General features: G+C 31.4%; 2 protein-coding genes and 1 long non-coding RNA gene across 8 annotated transcripts; 2 read left to right on the forward strand and 1 right to left on the reverse strand.

Moving 5' to 3' along the window:
* Positions 1 to 3237, forward strand: LOC107020277 (rRNA-processing protein fcf2-like). 2 transcript variants are annotated; one of them, XM_015220562.2, is made up of 6 exons: positions 1 to 94; positions 718 to 970; positions 1065 to 1125; positions 1984 to 2061; positions 2516 to 2631; positions 2724 to 3237. In XM_015220562.2, exons 2-6 carry the CDS (start codon positions 753 to 755, stop codon positions 2830 to 2832), a joined length of 582 nt encoding a protein of 193 aa, XP_015076048.1. In that variant the 5' UTR covers positions 1 to 94; positions 718 to 752; the 3' UTR covers positions 2833 to 3237. The 2 variants fall into 2 exon arrangements, with proteins under 2 accessions (XP_015076048.1, XP_015076049.1); XM_015220563.2 differs by having other exon boundaries at positions 10 to 94; positions 722 to 970.
* A 1051-nt stretch (positions 3238 to 4288) lies between these two features.
* On the reverse strand, positions 4289 to 10036 carry LOC107020276 (pto-interacting protein 1-like). Of its 4 annotated transcripts, none has more exons than XM_027917063.1 (9): positions 9897 to 10036; positions 9701 to 9794; positions 8371 to 8491; positions 7585 to 7835; positions 7370 to 7496; positions 5210 to 5483; positions 4946 to 5078; positions 4760 to 4846; positions 4289 to 4644 (listed from the first exon to the last, which is right to left on the reverse strand). In XM_027917063.1, the coding sequence occupies exons 1-9, from the start codon at positions 10019 to 10021 to the stop codon at positions 4516 to 4518; spliced, it is 1341 nt and encodes a 446-aa protein (XP_027772864.1). In that variant the 5' UTR covers positions 10022 to 10036; the 3' UTR covers positions 4289 to 4515. The 4 variants fall into 4 exon arrangements, with proteins under 4 accessions (XP_027772864.1, XP_015076047.1, XP_027772865.1 ...); XM_015220561.1 differs by having other exon boundaries at positions 8371 to 8481; positions 9897 to 10014; XM_027917064.1 differs by having other exon boundaries at positions 8371 to 8481; positions 9701 to 10016.
* Positions 10037 to 17609: 7573 nt separating this feature from the next.
* On the forward strand, positions 17610 to 18640 carry LOC107020100. Of its 2 annotated transcripts, none has more exons than XR_001456791.2 (3): positions 17610 to 17779; positions 17948 to 18039; positions 18278 to 18640. It is a non-coding gene; the product is annotated as an uncharacterized LOC107020100 (long non-coding RNA). The 2 variants fall into 2 exon arrangements; XR_001456792.2 differs by having other exon boundaries at positions 17953 to 18039.
* Positions 18641 to 19747: the final 1107 nt, after the last annotated feature.

Genomic DNA, 19747 nt, shown 5'->3' on the forward strand with positions numbered 1-19747 from the left:
TTAAAAAAAAATTCTAGTTAGGGTTTTTTTTCCTTCTTGTTGCTTTAAGTGTGCTTCTCTTTTACATCGCCTTCATCAGGTCTGGTTTTCTCAGGTATGTATCTTCTTCATATTTTGTCTGCTAAGTGCTCTGCTTCTTCGTTTAATCTTGCCTCTTGCTTGAATTTTTCTGCATTTTTGGTATGTTTTCGTGTATTTAAGCTTCTTTTTTGAACTGGATTTTTTTTTTTGCTTTTTTGGAGGATTTTTGGGGCTTTAGGGTTGAGCAGCCCGTGGATAGAAATAGGTAGATAATAAGGAGCTTGTAAAACTCTGGCAGAGGAACTGGATAGTTATAATTTCATAGTTTTTTTTGCATATAGACTGAATTTAGTCAGGCAGGTTTGTTTTTAGTTATTATGTACTGTGTATGAATATCGATGATATGACTCTAGATAGGAGGTTGCGTAGAAGGTTAGTAGGTAGTCGAGTATACTTCTATGTATTGTTATTATTAGTTTCCTGTTATCTTACTCTTTTTAGATTTTGGTGTTACTCATTGTGTCCTTTGCTCTGATTATCATATTATCCATTATTTGATATACTTTACTTAAGCCGAGAGTTTATTACTTTCATAAGGTAGGGGTAAGACGGTGGGATTACACTAGGTATCTTGTTGTTGTACTGTGTACGAATTATTTTAGGCTGAAAGTTGTTTATTTATTGAACTATTACTAGTTAGGTTGAAACTTGTGGGTCTTTAGCAATTCAATATGCCTGAAAACAAGCCTGTAATTGGGCTTTCATGGGAACCAAAGTTACCTCAATTATCATTTGGGACCAAAAAGAGCTCCAATGAGGTGCCTGGGGCAAGTGCAGTATACAAACCTAGTTCGGAACTCATGGACGGCCTATTTGTTCCGCCCAATGATCCCAAAAAGGTGAACAAGCTTCTACGAAAACAAATCAAGGATACAACTGGCAAAAATTGGTAATCTCAATTGTAGTTTTTCAAATTCATGTGTTTTTATTGTAAATTTTGTTCCTTTTATGAATATTATTTACTGTTTCTGAAATTTAAATAGGTTTGATATGCCTGCCCCAACGATTACTCCAGAGCTGAAAAGGGATCTCCAGCTGTTAAAGGTGATTCTTTAAATGACAATGTCTCTCTCTTTACTTCAACGTTTTTACTGCGCGATGATCGGCTAATGTGTTTCGTTACTTATGAGAGGTTGTGACTTAGCTAAGCTTTTCTTCACATTGTTGTTAAAGGATACATGGAGGGCCATCTTTTGTTACTATTCCGCTGCTAAAAGTAGATCCCTTGTCTAGGATTTGATCTTGATACTAGTCCATAACAATCACAGTCTGATTTTCTAAGATTCTTGGCTCGTCTACCTTAGGAGCCATAGCGTTGTAAGATGTTGAAAATCAATGAATGCCTTTCTTTGAGAAGAGCAACGAGAGAGAGAATGTAAGAGATAGAACATTTTACACTGCTGCTGATAAATGATCTATTCATCTGAAGATTGTGTCCATGATCAGTAAGATAGGTAGAATTGAAATGTGTATAAGCTTCCTACAAATATTTCTGAAAAATGCAACTCTTCTCACGCTCCACTCTCTAGATTCGTGTTCCCTGGAGTAACTTGCTTATGGTCTTAAAGGAGGGTATAAGGCCTCAATGGTTTCCCTGTTACAAATTCTAGACAAGCTTAGAGTAAAGTGACATATTAATTGATTTTTCTCATTCATTTGTTATTGTTCGATCTCACTAGTTACAAACAAAAAAATTTAAATTCCATCCAGTGTACACAAATAATATAATTCTTCAGCACAGTTTGACATCCCTAGTGAAGATGGACTTTTGAAGACTCGATCATGTCTAATGATCACCTTTTCCTATGATATATTGTTGAGTTTCCTGTCTGTATGCCTAATTAAATTGCAATCATTTCTCTTATGAGTAAGTTCGCAGTTCTAAAAATCTGATTGTTTCAGCTAAGGGGTGCCATGGATCCGAAAAGGCATTACAAGAAGAGTGGCTCAAAATCAAAAACATTACCTAAATATTTCCAGGTAAATCTATTATTTCTAAATTGTTGATGTAGTGGCTGCTTCTTTTTAGTATGATTTGTCATGTTTTCTATAGCATTTTGTCTTGGCTTCTTTACTCCTGTTGTTTTCTTTTTTTGAACTGCTTTGTAATGCTTTTGCTTGAGCCGAGGTCTATTTGAAACCTCTCTACCTCACAAGGTAGACGTAAGGTTTGCATACACACTAACCTCTCCAGACCCCAGCTTATGCCTGATAATAACCACTAGCAGGTTGATGCATCATTACCCTGATGATAAGCTTCCCCTATCTCACATGATTAAGCAAAGGAACAGAAAGATTTAAAATAGAAAGAAGATAGAATTGAACAACCGTACAGGCAACTGTTGTTCTGTTGTTGTCTTGCACTCTCTTTTATTAACATCTTGTTATCCTGTTGGTTAGAGGTAACATGTTGAGGTTTTCGAAATTTGAGCAGGTCGGCACAGTAATAGAGCCAGCATCTGAATACTACTCTGGTAGACTGACTAAGAAGGAGAGAAAGACAACACTTACTGAAGAGCTACTTTCTGACCGTAAACTTGGGGAGTACAGGTACGTCACAAACATGAATAGAAGTAAAGGAATTATGCAACTACTTTTAACAGGTCTGTTAAGGATCATTCTAAACCTCATATGCTACACAGGAAACGCAAAGTTCGCGAGATTGAAGAACGCAATCGGCCAGGTGGAGTTGACAAGTGGAAGAACAGAGGTCCACAGTCAAGGAAGCGTGCAAAGCAAAGGAGGCATTGAAGCTATAGTGTTCACGAAGCGTTTCTTACCAGTTTCCTCTCTGACCAGTCGAAGAGCATTGGAATCTTTTATGAGAGGTGTACCTGCCATTCTTGAAAAACTCTTAGGATGTGCCATAAACAAGGCAAGTTTCACAGAACATCTACAAATCCTTGATGCTAATTACACCGGCATACTTCTAATACGTGTTTCTAGCACTCCAACAGAAATAGTTGTCATCAATTTTGAACTGTATTACTGATGTTCGTCGTGTATATTTGCCTTCTCATGGCGTATTCTATACTTATTGTTCTGGTATCAGAATGTTAAGTTGTATTGTTGTTTGTCGATACTTCTAAAAATATATTACCATCTGAAAATTGATTGGACGTTTGAATGCTAATCTAAGTATACTACATATTTTAGTCAAGATTAAGCTTCAAATTATGAGTAAATCCCACATGAATTATTATTAAAGGACATTTTTTTTTCCATTTCTCTTCTGCTTCTTGTTGGGGGAATACATTAGTCTGCATAATTTCTGAAGGAAATTAGTTGTAAGCAACTTTACAAGATTTACAAGGATAAGATGTATTTATGTTGTGATCATTGAATTACAGCCATTTTCCGCTTCCTATCAAGAATTTTATCTATACTCGGGGCTAAAACTCAAGGCGTGTCCTATTTGGACACCGCTATTTAACTTGCACCAAGTATCTTAAAATTATATAACTTGTACTCAATTTTGAAGTCAAATATGTGGTGTCTGAAGCTTGGCTTATCAAATCTGAACGGGTAAAGATGATTAGACTTCATTCATGTGTGTGCATGAGCTTTAGGCAAAATGATTGAATTTTTATGTGTCAAAAGTCCAATCATATGAACTTTATGTTTAAAGTTGTTCCAAAATGAATAGACCTACAAAAATTATAAAACTTTGGACAAAACTTAGATAGTGACACCAAAATTGGACATATGTACACTTCCCAGTGATAGATGTCAACACTCTACCCAACTAGATAGCATTTAGTTTTGAGAGGGTAGTTTGTGGGGACTTCCACAATTGCCTAAACTTTGCTTGAGCTTGAAAATGAAAACAGCTAACATGACTATATTCTCATCTCATTGACTAATTGCTAGCTACTCTACAAATATTTGAGATATAATGTACAAGTTGGCCATTCATTGCCTCCCAACATTCAATATTACACAGATGGGACAATAGAGACAACTTGAAGGAAACCTGAGAGCAACGGTAAAATTATCTCTGTGTGACCTATATGGTGGGAAAACACAATTGTTGTTGTAAGTTCAATCATGATAGGTCAGTAGCCACCCTCATGCAAAACACAATTGTTGACCTAATCAGCAAAAGAATCATGCCAATGGTGGGAAAAAGCCGATGTTTTCGACTTATAAACTCAATAGTCTCAGCTTTTATCATGGTGATCATCTCAACTTAACTGATACAAGGATATTCAAGACCTCAAGAATAATATCCATTAAAAGAATAGGCAAAGCTACTTTCATTAGTACATGTATAAATTTATTCACATTCAATTGAGACCAGTAAAAGAAGGGGGGAAAGCACAGTATGTCTGCTATTTACCCAGATAACTACTAGTATAATATCATTTTCAACTCAACAAAACAAATCTCAATCACTGTCATTCCATTTGGTAGCGGCTGCGGCAAAGGAGAGAATCACAAGTTTGATGTTTCACTAGGTGCAGGTCGAGCGTGCAACAGAGGTTGTAGAGCTTTTACCACAATGCTCATATTTGGCCGAAAATCAGCTTCGTATTGCACACACAAAGCAGCAACTGCAGCCATCTGTTTCAGCAACCCAAAATTTGAGAAATAGGAATTGATGAAAATCAAGAAGAGATGTAAGAAGATGCAGGATTATGATTTCAGTAGTCAAGAATTTTCTGCTCTAGTTACATACCTTTGCAATGGCCTTAGGAGGGTAATCTGTACCGAGTCTAGCGTCAACACATTGCTTCACTTTATCTTCACTAAGTCTTGGTGTTGCCTGATTACACATGGTGCAGAAAGTTAATTCAGAATCAAAACAATCAACTAAAAAATTGGCGCATCAGATGTAGTAATGTCAGTATCTTGAGGGTTATACCCATGTCACAAGACTCTGTTGGCCACGTGGTAATGTATGATCAACAGGTTTACGACCAGTGAGTAGTTCAAGGAGGACAACACCAAAGCTGTAAACATCACTCTTTGAACTCAGCTGACCAGTCATTGCATATCTGCAACATGAGCAAAAGTCCATTCAGCATAAAAATGAATGACCCTTGGGCCCTGAGCTAAAATTGCTTCATTTAAGTTAGTAAACCAAGTTTACAGTCTATTTGTATCAAATATTCAGAAGTGAACTCACTCAGGAGCATGATAACCAAAGGTTCCAAGAACACGTGTAGAGTGAAGGCGTGCTGCCATATCAGGAGCTTGATTTGATAAATCAAAATCCGCAATCTTAGCAACATCATCATCAAAGAGTAGGACATTGCTAGACTTAATATCACGATGGATAATATGTGGCTGTGCTTTTTCATGCAAGTACTCTAGCCCTTTTGCAGCTCCAACGGCAATTTTAACCCGTTGGGCCCATGATAATACTGGACCTGGCTGTGCACCTTTCACACCTTTCCGTCCTGTAATTACAAATTGAAAAGTTATTTGCATTTTACAGATTGGATTAGCAAGATTTTGGAATATGAGAAACCCAATTTGACTAACTATTTCAAGAATTACAAAATTGATTGTAGCAGCCCCAGGCTACGTGGAATATATATTTTTAAATTTCTTTTGTCATCAAAAAAATAATTTATAGTCCAGGTAGCTTGAGGCTGCTACAACCAATTTGAAAAAATAGGTAGTCGAATCAGTTTTCAGCATTAGTATGAGATGACACATTAACTTGGCTGAGACAACCACCACAATCCAATAGTTGTTCCAGAAAAGTAAAAAAAATGAGAATGATCAGCCATACATAAAGAAGGAAAACACAACAAAAACTTCCAAATAAAACAGGAATATGTATACACACACATATGTACAGAAATAGATACCCTCGTAGTCAGAAAATAGTTCAAATAAGGAAAATTGTAAGAGAAAACAAAGGCTTGTTACGGAATTTGCCTGTTAAATAGAAATACAACATGCTGTCAGCAAATGACAACAATTTTCATTTAACAGCAATTGCACGGCAGAAGTAATTTTGTTTAACATAGTGGAATGGATAGGTAAATACAACCCGAAAACATCACTTTTTGGAGCTGTTCCCATATATTATAATTTACATATTAGGGAGAGAGAGAGGAAGGATGCAATCGATTTGGCAGGATAATGATGGACTTCCAAGATACTAGGATTTTATCCTTTTCTTTTACTTACTAAAGGAGCAGTGCCAATGGCTGAAATTAACATGAGAAAAAGGTGGGTTAGACTGAATTTTGAAGAAAAAGAAGAGCATCTTACGCGACTGCAATCAAATTCAATTACATTGGGTCAAAATATAAGCTTCATCAGTATGATGTAGAAACCCACTTCAAGCTCCCTTCCTCTCCCTACTTATCCTTCCGATATCTGATAAATGAGGTGGGCCAATCCCAATGACCTTTCTGACAGCAGTCTTTCCAAGTTTGGACTATCAAAAGGCTATACTAGGGGAATGGAAGCACACTAAAATAATAACATTCTACCTTCAGATATCCCGTAAACCTATATCTTAACCCAGTGCACACTTCCTGTCCAATTTTACATGTCCAAAATGTTTAACACAGTCTTGAACCAGATTGGACAGAATTATACATTGAAACCCAATATACCAAAATCTGGATCCAAGTAGATTAGGTTAAAGCAATCATGAGTTCAAACCCCTATTGTCATTTAGGATTCATAGCTACTCAACCTGAGGAACTTAAAACTTATATGTAGACATTTTCCATTTTAACAACTTATCATTTTCAGAAGTCTGTCCAGTCACCACCAATATAATATGTAGAAAACTTTTTCACTATGTGCACAGTCAAGTACGTAACAAATGGAACTTATGAATGAAATATATATTTGCGAAGAGGACAAGAGAAAGAAATGTATATGCACAACAGAGAAGAAAAGGATAAAATCTGAAATTAAGAAGAAAATACTTTAAGGGTTTGTCCAATTAGTAGCATAAAATCTGAGGAAGTCTTGGTGCAAGTCTACTCTTGATTAGAGCAACTTTACATGAGACTTAAATGACACATGTCAAAAAAGACCCTGGTGAGGTACTTCAAGAAAGGGGATATATCGGGGGAGGAGTTTTGACAACTTCTTGAGGGTGCAGTAGTCAAGTACTTAAAGTGCACACTATAGTGAAGGCGCATGACCGAGTTGGATTTGGATTGCGCAATCATTTCCAAACTCAACGTACCACGATGGATATAAATTAGAACAACCAAATCTGAATTTCACCGGTATATATAGATTAGAACAACCAAATCATTAATTGGTCAACATGCATAGAATGGATACACGAAGGCTTATAGAAACTAACCATGAAGAATGTCATGGAGAGATCCATTGGGGGCATACTCATAAGCCAGCACACGAAGACCGCCGTCCACACTATAACCGAGTAACTCAACCACGTTTTCATGTTTTAGTCTTGATACCATGGAAACCTGAAATGGTAACATCATATCCAAGCAAGGTAAGAGGTTTATGTATAATATAGAATAGTTCAAAGTAGGACAATCCAAACGACCTGACCTGTGCTGAAAATTCTCGATCAGGCTGCTTGCTCGAGTCTAACTTTTTAATGGCTGCAGCCCGCCCACTTTTCAGGACACCATGGTATACCCTTCCATACGATCCCTCACCTATCAAGGCTTTTGTACCAAAGTTGTCTGTGATGTCTTTTAACTCATCAACAGTTATAGAAGGAACAGCAATGGGCAGGATGTTAACATTCTGCGTCTCCCTTTGCGCACTTTCTGTTGCACGCTGCCCTGCATTGTAGCCTAAAAAAAGATTTCCAGTTAGGAAAGAGTGAAAACCATAAATCGTACAGGTAAAAAAAAGAATTAATAGAATCTCAGTGAGTAAAATCATGACACTATCTAAAGAAAGCATATATTTGGGGTAGGCGTAAAGCCAAAGCAATGAACTAAACACTACAACTTTCACCTGACTGTTTCAAAATTTACTAAAGGTTAAACTGTAAGATTGAGGTGAAAGATATGTTTGCACAGCAGGCATATCTTCCATACCAGGTCACAACGACACTAGATTCAAACATCATGATTTCTGAGCTTCAAAGATACTGGAACTAATTTACTTATAGACCTGATAGGAAGATTCGCCTATTAGTTCCCAACTCTACTGAGTACTGATAATGTATTATACATCAGTACTCTGTGGTTAAGGTTGAGCTTTAATCCAGGAGATACTAGGATTGAAACCCACTACCCTCTAGCCCCTCTCCTGCAGCTGAATTTATCATTTCAAAGAGTTCGAAATATTATTAATAGCAAATAGTACAAGGAGGAAATTAACCTGCTGCATTGTTGGTCATGAATGGTCCATGATCAGCAGGTTTATGCATGTCATCATCGTCACAACAACCGAAGCAGCTCATAGTTATCCTTCTTATAACCGTGAGATATTCTGAAAAATACTAGTCAAGAAGTTAATAAATTATATTTGGTGTCTCTAGAACAAGGAAACAGGAGCGTCATCAGTGCTATAATACACAATTCAAAAGGATTCTGAAACTAATCCCTTTCCACATCGAAAGTGTTTATCCATTGTCATCATTAATTATCAAAAGGGCTAGGTGAAATATCAATAACAAGAGAAAATGTTTATCTTATGCTTCTACTGACATATATTCAATGTTTGTATGACAAGCATGCAAGAGGGAAGAAATTAAGCACATCAACATCTCATAGAGAAACAGAAGGCCAACATCATAGACTAACCAAGACAAAAATGGAAAATTTAATAGTTGACCAACAGTATGACTGAACCTAACATGACATGATATATTATATACTCAACTGAACCAGGGTTGTTAAAGAGTTGGCATCGAGAAAGACACGCAACATTCCCATTACTCAATTTTGCCATAGTTATATTTCTTTATTGTGTTCTATAACCAATAGTCACCGTGTCATTGGATTTCACAAATCACAGTTGCTACCTGAAATAGTCTCACACTCGTGATAAGCAAAGATCAAAGACCAAATCTTTGGTATCTTCACTTCAGAAGATATGAAAAAAGAGTCACTTTAGAAGCCTAAATGCACCACAAAGATGACTACTTTGAACCCTCCATACAATATTTAGACATACGAAAACAATAGAAAACTCCATAATCGAGTTGCTTTTCATTTCCACAAAGACCTTTTCTTCCTCTCTTTAAGTGACTTCATTATCTATTCACGTTACACCAAAACAATCCTCCTTCCAGAATCTAAAGTGATCCACTTTCACATTTCACTAGTCCAGTACAATCTAATAACCCTCAAAACAAAACACAACAACAATAACATTAACCGAAACTGAAAATACAGCAAATTCCTCAGTGATCAAAAAAATCAACCCCTCAAAACTAAGATAGGAAACTAAAATCACAGTAAAACTGCTACACAAATATCAAAAAAAAATCAAGAAACAAACTTGCTCACAGATTGAACAACAAAACAGACTAAAACCAGCTACTCAACTCGATTTGCCCTTTTTCAAGCATTTAAACAAAACCCCACAAAACTAAACAACAATAGTATCAAATCCAATACAAAAAACCATGCTAAAAATCCAAAATCAACACCGATCCCTCAGATTCCCCAACAAAAATAAACTCAAAAAGGGGGCAAAATCAAACCTTGGAAGCAAAAATGGGCAGGAGAAGTAAATACTTTGATGGGGTTTGTTCAGAAAGTTCGTCAAGTGTAAAACAAATGGTGATCTGAAGAAGACTATAAAGGGAGTCAAAATATTGTATTGAATTGAATGAATCAGAGTTTATTGTATAGAGAAAAGTCTTGTTATACTGTAAAGAAATGGAAACAGTATAATACTAGTTGCTTTGTCTTTGTCGCCCACCCAATTGACTTCGTCTTCTTCTTCTTCTCACACACACAAATACACACAGTAACAAGAACAAATCAAGAATACTCTCATTCACACCTTTCTTCTTACACATATATATATATTTTTCCTCTTTTTTCTTACATATATATATTTGGGTCAATTTACGTACACCTAGACTAACGTCTTATCCAATTAGCAACGGAGTTAGAATATTTAAATATTCTTTGACGGAAAATTTATTTGTGTATATATAGATGTTAAACCTTATTAGATTAGTTTATATATTTACTTCTTCAAATTTTGAATTTCTTTTGATTCAGTTATTGATATTGATGGTTATTACGTATTTTATTAAGTATTTGTTTGAAATATTACGTTTGTTTTAATTGTTACTTAAATTTTATTGTATAATTCTATTTAAATTGATCGAGTTATGACAAAAAAAAATTATGTAAGGATTGATTTAATCGAATGCGTTGTTACTTTAATATTTTCTTTTTATTTTTACTTATTACTTAATATTTCTATTTTATTTTTTTTATCTTACTGTTTTTATAGTAATTTTATTTTGTATCATACTTTTTTAAAAGTTTATTATTAAAAATTATTGATTTATGACATGCTATAACAACAACAACAATAATAATAATAATATAATAATTTAAATATTATATTTATTGTAATAATGTAATACGATAAAATATAACATGATATAATAGGATATATAAATTGTTACGACGACATGTATAAAACTTTACTAAGAAAATAAAATTAATTTGATAGTAAGCCTTTAAATATAAAGTAAAAATTATTTTTTTATTTTTAAAATAAATGGAAGTCCAAGATAGGTGAGCTATCAAACTACAAAATAAATGTACCTTCTTGTATTGTTTAATCTAAATTCATATTAAAATCATTAATAGTAATTTAAATGAATCCTGAGAAAAAATTTGATATGAAGATAAGATTTTAAAAAATTATGCATAATTTTATTTAAAAAATATGTATAATAAAAGTATAAAAGGAAGCTGAGAATATCTTTAATATAGCCTAAGTATATCATGTATGAAAAAAGATGTGGAGGAGCTAATTTTTTTATTTTGATAGCAAAAGCAACAATAGTCTTTATTTGTAGGGTTTAAGATCAAATTGATCACTTTATGCAATATATTAAGTGATTATTTACATTATATTTATATATCAAGGACCAAATAGGATCAAAACTTATATATTAAAGATCATTTTGATTATTTTTGAAATTTTATAAATCGATATTTACATATATATATATATATAACTAATAATATATGACATGTTAGGTATATGAACTATCACTTACTATACTCACGATTTGTTTATATTAAGTTTTTGTTTCGTAAAAAGAAATTGTTCTTAGTCAAAAGTCTTAGATAATCTTTAAAATAAAATAAATTTTTAATAGATAATGTTTTTCCTTTTCAATAAATCTTACTAAACACAAATTCAGATTAATCGCGACTATAAAATTAATATTCATATTTAGTGAAAAAAATAAAAAAATAAAAATTTAGGTGCTAACCTGTAAAAGGCTAAATATGTGTGTCAAATCGAGTTGATTCATGTCTAACCTAGTTTGTTATCAAACCCAACTTTATCAATGAGCTCAATTAAATTTCTATAATCTTGAGCGTAGTTACTCATCATTTTCTTATATTAAATTATCGTTTTATATAACACTTACATGATCAAATTGAGTCGAGTTAGTCAAAGTTTTTGTCTAATCAAGTTTGATCAAAGCGTTAATCAAATTAATCTTGAATCGAGACGAATCATGCTAGCTCAATATTCAGGCATTTCGTGATCCATTAAAAATTAAAAGTAGAAAGATCACACTAAACAAATTATTCTTAAAAATAAATATCGTAAATGTGAAATTTTATCATTTTGATTATTTCTCATTCGATATCTGGTATTCAATTAGAGCTAGCCTTAACTAATCATATAATTTATATTACGTAAGGCTCGTTTGAGATCAAACTAACTACTCTCCAATAAGATTTTTTTAATCATATCCAAAATTTCTTATTAACGTTAAAATTTTTTTATATATCCCATTATAAATATATTATAACTATAAACAAAATAAATTGTTTCATAATTATAAGACTAGGTTCAAGAAATGATTACAGACACATAATAATAATAATAATAATAATAATAATAATTGTGTAGACAGCTAAGTGTAAATAAGATTTTTTTCTTTTTAATTATTTAATTTTATGTTTTTTCCAATTCATAATATTCCAAGTGAGGCATCACATGGGTGTTTGTTAGCCATAACTCATTTAAATGCTAAACAAATGGAAACACCAATTATTAAAATAAAAACAATATAATAAGTAGTTCTTGTTTTATTAGTTTTGTTTTCTAATAAAATTATTATTATTTTGGTATCTTTACATTTGACTAGCTATGATTTATGATTATAATAAAAATAAAGTAATAACTATTTTTAAAGCAATCTATACAAAAATATTCCTCTATCATGTGGTTTTTGGCGTTTAGTTAATTTTGGTTATGAATATAAACGGCTGTTAGTCCTCTAATTATTTTTAAAAATAAATCTACCAAATTTCTCCTAATTATTTGAGTTCTTCCTCCATCTTAAATGAATAATAAATAAAATAATATCGATATCTGCATTAGAATTCGATCAAAGTAAAATTCATTATGAAAAGTCTCTCATTAGGGATAAAGCGCTCCTAACAAAGATAATTTTATACTCAAAAAATTCTAACTCGGGAATCTAATTAAGATTTAAAAATAATAATTGACATGAATGTTTTATCTAAATATTTATATAAATTGATATTTATTCTTAAGTTTTGAAAAAAAAAATTGATTAATAAGCAATTAACTTGAGAGTAAAACATGAAAAATTATATGTCTTCATCTTTGATATGCTAAAAATGAAAATGTATAATTAGTATAATGGATAAGTAAAAGTGCACCGAGAAAAATAAATTTTTATTAAAACTTAATCTCTATTTTAGAAAATGTACAAGTATAACTTCAATGTTAAACTCTAACTTACTTTTTACTCAAATATTTCTCAATCTCACTGATAAAACATTTGACTATCGTCTAACATTTATAATAATATGTAGAATTTAAATTGTACGATATAAGGTTTTCTTGAATTTATGAATTGCAAAGAAACAATAACAATAACATATTAAGTGAAATTCCACAAGTAAATTTGAGAATGTTTGTCACGACCCAAAAATGGGCGTGATGGCACTCGTCTTATCCCACCAAGACAAGTCAGCCTAAAATTACAATAAAATGCGGAAAATTTATAAGTTACTTAAAAGTACCCCAAAACCTGGTTGTCACGTGTACAAGCCTCTAAAGTATTACAATTGATTCAAAAGAAAAACTCAAGTCTCTAATGAACTTGTTTCTAGAATAGAACAAGATCATAATTAAGGAGAAGAAAGTCTGCTGCGATGGAAACAGCTACCTGACAAATCTCCAAGAAGCCTCGGAAAAGAAGAGAATGACAAGTACAACAAAAATCCAGGCTCATAACCTACAAAAAAATTTGTAGTAGCAAGGGGTGAGTACCAAACCACACGGTACTCAGCAAGTAAACCTCTAAACACAAGTTAAGGGGATAAAATACGGGTACTCCTACCACCCCCAACCAAACCTCCACAACTACAACCTGCATTAAAATCAACCCAACCTAACAGCTCACAGTTTACATAGCACGTAGCTCAACAACAACACTTAGACAAATTACATATCCTCAACAACAACACTTCAACAAATTACATATCCTCAACAAGAATACTTCAACAAATTACATATCCGCAATAACAAGCTCAATATTAATCAATCACAAGTCCCGCAGAAAGGCAATCACAAGATCACCAAAACACGATATCAAGTTCACTAATGATAAGTATGTGCAATGCAATGGAATGCAATGTCAAGTATAATGATGCATGTCTGACCTAATGATACACACCCGCTGTCTCTCAGTCCGGGACCCATGGGGGACATATCTGTCCATGCATCTGTCGCGGCGCACGACACGACCCTCGATAATAGTAACCATCGCGGCGCGCGATACGTCCCTCGAAATATAGTATCCATCGCGGCGCGCGATACGTCCCTCGAAATGGTACATCCTCTTTAAGTTATCATTCTTTCTCAATGCACATAACACTTTCACAACCATGTCTCAGAATAATGCAAATGACATGTTCACACAAATAATGAGGAGATGACCATTTTCATAACATTGCACAATTCACAACCACACAAACATGAAATCAAATCAACAATGATTCAACAAGCCATCAAACCTTTCTCAACACATCACACATAAACAATTAACCACATTGCCTTTTGTTATCCTTTTTTTTTCATCATTAGAATTAATCAATGTGGACAAGTCAACCCATCACCAATCCCATCACTTCCAAACATATACCACAAGGAAATACACACATTCCATACACTTAACAAGAGTTTAGAAATCCACTTGCCTCAATTTATCGAACAATCACTTCGGGACTTTAGCCTTCCTCCTTTGTTGCACTTCCAAATAAAATCTAGTCTATTCAAATAATTAAACACTATAAGGTTTCGAAGTTAACAACACACATATTGCACGTGTCTAGACTAAACCACTCACGAAAATTTATAATTAAGTTCTTAAGTTTCAAGATTAGGATTAAATTTTTAATTTCTTTTCAATATCATAAATCTTAAGACATTCACTTAATACCATATACCTAATACTTAATTATATATATTAATATATCAAAACTTAAATGATAATATGAAAACTATTAAAAAGATCTCAAATTGATCCCAATTTATATCACCCATATTTGAATACCAAAATAAAGATATTTCATGAAATACTTTTATACGGAAGGCTTTTTGCATGTCTATTTACCTCCCTTCCCAATAATTGTTTCATGATCATCAACAATTGGTCATAATTACTTAATGACTAAGGTGAAATTTATGCTAAATAAAATATGCATACATGTACACAAAATTAAAAATTAGTTTCACATATTAGTGTAAATTATACACGTTTTAATCTAAAAAATCTACTTCTAATTACATAAAAACTTAATAGAAAGGATGAAAATAATTACCTTGACGCCTTGAGATGAAAATATTGATTTTTCTCCTCCTTTTCCCTTTTCTTTTCTCCCTTTCTTTTCTTTTCTTCTCTGCGTTTTTTTTTTCTTTTTCAAATCGTTCTTTTTCTTTTCCTCATTAAGCCGTCACAGGCTTTAAAATGTTTAGGGCACTTTGCCCCTTTCCTTTTTATTTTATTTTATTTATTTAATTAATTAATTCCTTTTCTATTTTTTTTTCTATATTGTTTTTTTAATTTTTTTTTTTAGCAATAAAATAATCTTCTATTAAATCTAAAATCATGTCACTAATTGTTACAAGTCATATAAATTATTTATACAATCTACTAAAAAGGTTGATATAAAAATAATAGTTGGAATTTCTAAAACGACTAAGAGGGTCGTTACAATGTTAGAATGTACGCAGACCTTATCTCTATTGATGGAGGTAGACAGGTTATCTTCGGAAGATCCTCGACACGTGTGCAAATCAAAGTAGGCATGAAAAAGGAAAAACATCAATAAAGAAAATATAGCAACTAATTAACGAAAACAACAACAACCTAAAAATAAGGTCATAACTGAAATACGATATATCAAAAATAGTATGTTGCACGAATAGAGGTAATACTATGACAAGCGACATTTAATTGCCTCTAACCTTCCACCTTAATTCGTGACTTTCTCATCTTCATACAATTAGCATGATAAATAAAACTATAATAATTTACCAAACAAAAATGTTCCAAAAGGGGATAATCAACGAAAAAATTATGAGCAAAACTATACTTTTTTCTCTTCATTCAACATTACAAAATATGGGGAAATTGTGTATTATAGCAAACATTTAGAATATAGTAGGTATTATAGCTACAGTTTAAGAAAATATTAATTCGCAGCTACAATTTTCCCAATTTTTGTTATTTACCTGATTTGTTTAAATTCTAAATTTGTATAATTCAGTTCTTGATCATATAAATACAGATCTTTTATATATGCTTAACCTAGTTATACGATTTATGAAAAAAATCATAATAAATTACCTTGTTTGTATATTGGTAAGAGAAACATACAAACCGAGCTCTGAAAATTTTCTAAACGTATAAATATAAAATTTCTATATACATACCTTATTTGTATATTCGCAAGCGAAATATATACAAACGGATAGAAATATACAAGCTGCAGCCTCCATGGCAAATAAAACGATAGCTATAGAGCGCAATGTTGAAACTATAGCTATATATCTATTATGTTTGCTATTTCGGAAATTTTCTCATAAAAAATATGGATCCCTATCTAAATAAATAAGTGGGCCAGCGTCCAGTAATAGATCAGTTCAAAGAAGAAAAGGCCCAAATCCCACAGCAGGCCCATTTTGATAAGAGATCCAGTCCAACATATGATGTAGCGGTTTCGGCTCTCTTATACTTCTTAAGAAATTATAAAAATATAGTGATATTATATATCTTTATATCAAATATATAGTAGAGCCGTCAATATTGGCTAGGCCCGTTGGGCCGGCCTGGTCCAACTCGGAATTTAATGGAAAAATTACATAAATTAATATATTTTAAAAAATAATTACTGATTTTAGCGATACTTTTTGGTTATTACCATTTATAGCAATGCTTTGTTAAATCTGTAATATGTATTAAACTTGTATTATAAATGAATTAAAAGTGATCAAGTGAGGTAAAAATATTATTGCTATAAATGGTAAAAAAAATTTTATTATAGTATATTTATGTAAGTTTCCCGAATTTAATAGGGTTGGACTAAGATTTTTGGAGTCCATTTAAGAAAAGGGTTTTTTAGCTCAGCCTGAATAAACCTGTTGATTTGAGGGGCTTGAGAAATATAGGTAGGGCCACCCAGTGGGCCAGTAAAATTTAATTAAAAAATATAATATAATATTAAAATTTTAAAATTAAAGAGAGTCCAAACTCAAAACAATTAGGTTAATATTTCTATTTAGATATTTATACTTAAAAAACTTAATAATTTTTTTTTAAAAAAAATGGTAACTTAACTTAATAAATATTTTATAAAGACAATTTTATTTGTGAATTTGATTAACAGATAATAACATTAACATCATGAAATATTGTTTTGTCGATATTTATGATAATATTTTTAAATTATAATTTATAATTTAAATAGTAATTAAAAAAAATATATAATTTTTTAAAAAAGTGGGCTAGCCTGGCAAGACCCGTAAAATGTCAAAGTCTGTATGGATTAGCCCGGATGGGGTGGGCTAGCCCATATTGACAGCTCTATATATAAGATATACATATTTTTATGGAAAAATTAGCAATAAAGACAACTTTAAGAACATAATTAATCAAAATAACATTAATTTAAAATTTTTAGTGATAATAACAAAATAGCAATATGTTATATTAATTTTACGTATTTTTATTAAATGTATGTATTTTCAGATTTTAGTGTATTTTGGTTTTATTAAATTAATATATTAATGGAAACTCATTGATTGGACCAAAACATGGTCCAATAACATTTAATGAAAAAAAAGAAAATAATTAACTTTTTGTGTAAAGTTCCAAGAAAGGTAAAAATTAAAATCAATTCAAAATTTTCAACCAAAATTTCAAGTTCCTTGTTCAAATTTTCCAGATTTCTTCATCAAAGCCATTGTTATCAAGGATTCAAGCAGATTTTCGAGCTAGGTTCATTATTAAAGCAGATTTCGTGGTGGAAAGGTTAGTTTAAATTTCGATTTCGATTTTTTGAGCATTTTTTGTTCAAGTTCTGATTTTGTATATCAAGAATTTATGGACAATTTATGTGATTTTTGTTTTAATATACATCATACATTTATGATTTTGTATTTTTTGTCTATTTCTTGTGATTTTTTTTCAATTTTTAAGATTAGGTAGATTATGAAAAGTCATTGATTATCAAGGATTCAAGAAGATTTTTGAGCTAGATTCATTATTAAAGCAGATTTCGTGGTGACAAGGTTAGTTCAAATTTCGGTTTCGATTTTTTTAGCGATTTTTGTTAAAATTCTGATTTTGTATATCAAGAATTTATGTATCGCAAGCTCAACAAGAGAATGAGTTCTTTAATGTAGTATTCATAGATAATGTTCCTCAACAGTCGCATGGGTCTCTGTAAGTTTGTGTTTCTTTTGATTTTACTATCATCAAATTATCAATATTATATTGTGTACTAACTTTTAATTTCTTATATTATAGGGATTATGGTATTTATATGCTAGCTTTTGCCGAATACCTATCATATGGCCAAGGTATTCCAGCGAATATTTTGGATGCATCGAGTTTACGCTCAAGATATGCTACACTTCTTTGGAATTATGGCCAACAAAAGAATGATGTCGGAGCAATAAGTGACAATGAAGCACCTCCACGATATAGCAGATTCAATGTAGCAATGGAGGAGATTGATACAATTCAAATAGATTAGTTGTTGTCCATTTTTTGATGTGTAATTGGACATTAGTTTTTGTATTCTATGAAACGATTTTAAAGGGTTCCAGTTCTTTTGTGTTTATTAATGTATAAAATCTTGAAGTTATGGTTTCAAAGGTTTTGGGTTAATATTAAAGTGTTCAAGCTTAAGTATTGCATGTGGGGTACACAAAACTCATTTTTGATGTTTAAATGCAATACATATGATTCTACCAACATACATATGATTCTACCAACATACAATATATATAGAACAAATATAATGTAGATTAAAATCATGGATACGAATACATTTCGTTATAAAAGGTATACCAAAACAATTACAATAATCTATCAAAATGTATGCATTCATATGTTTCAAATGGATGTAAGACTTGATATTAAATTATTAAATTGTAAATACAATTAATAATACTAACAACATAAAAAAGATCGAATACGTATAGCGAATATGAATACTTTTAGAGAGAAAACGAAAACAAAAAAAAAAAATTGTTTGCATTAAAATGTTACAAAAACAATTTATATTAAATTATAAATACAATTTAACTTGAATACAAGTAACTGCAATAATTTTGTTTCTGACTCATACAAATTTAACTCATACATTCTAGATAGAGCAAATACAATATAGATTAAAAACATAAATATGAAAACTTCCTCAAAAGATATTAATACCAGGGATACAAATACATTTCAATAGAAAACGAAGAAAAAAAAATTTGTATTCATTAAAATGTTACAAAATATAATTTATATTATATTATAAATACAATTCAAAATGTATGCATTCATAAAAGGTATACCAAAACAATTACAATACAATAAAAAGGTATACCAAAACAATTACAATAATCTAACAAAATGTATGCATTCATATGTTTCAAATGGATGTAAGACTTGATATTAAATTATTAAATTGTAAATACAATTAATAATACTAACAACATCAAAAAGATAGAATAAGTATAGCGAATATGATTACTTTTAGATAGAAAACGAAAACAAAAAAAAAATTGTATGCATTAAAATGTTACAAAAACAATTTATATTAAATTATAAATACAATTTAACTTGAATACAAGTAACTGCAATAATTTTGTTTCTGACTCATACAAATTTAACTCATACATTCTAGATAGAGCAAATACAATATAGATTAAAAACATAAATATGAACACTTCCTCAAAAGATATTAATACCAGGGATACAAATACATTTCAATAGAAAATGAAG

Source organism: Solanum pennellii, chromosome 5 (genome assembly GCF_001406875.1).
Source record: "Solanum pennellii chromosome 5, SPENNV200".
NCBI classification, from domain to species: domain Eukaryota; kingdom Viridiplantae; phylum Streptophyta; class Magnoliopsida; order Solanales; family Solanaceae; genus Solanum; species Solanum pennellii.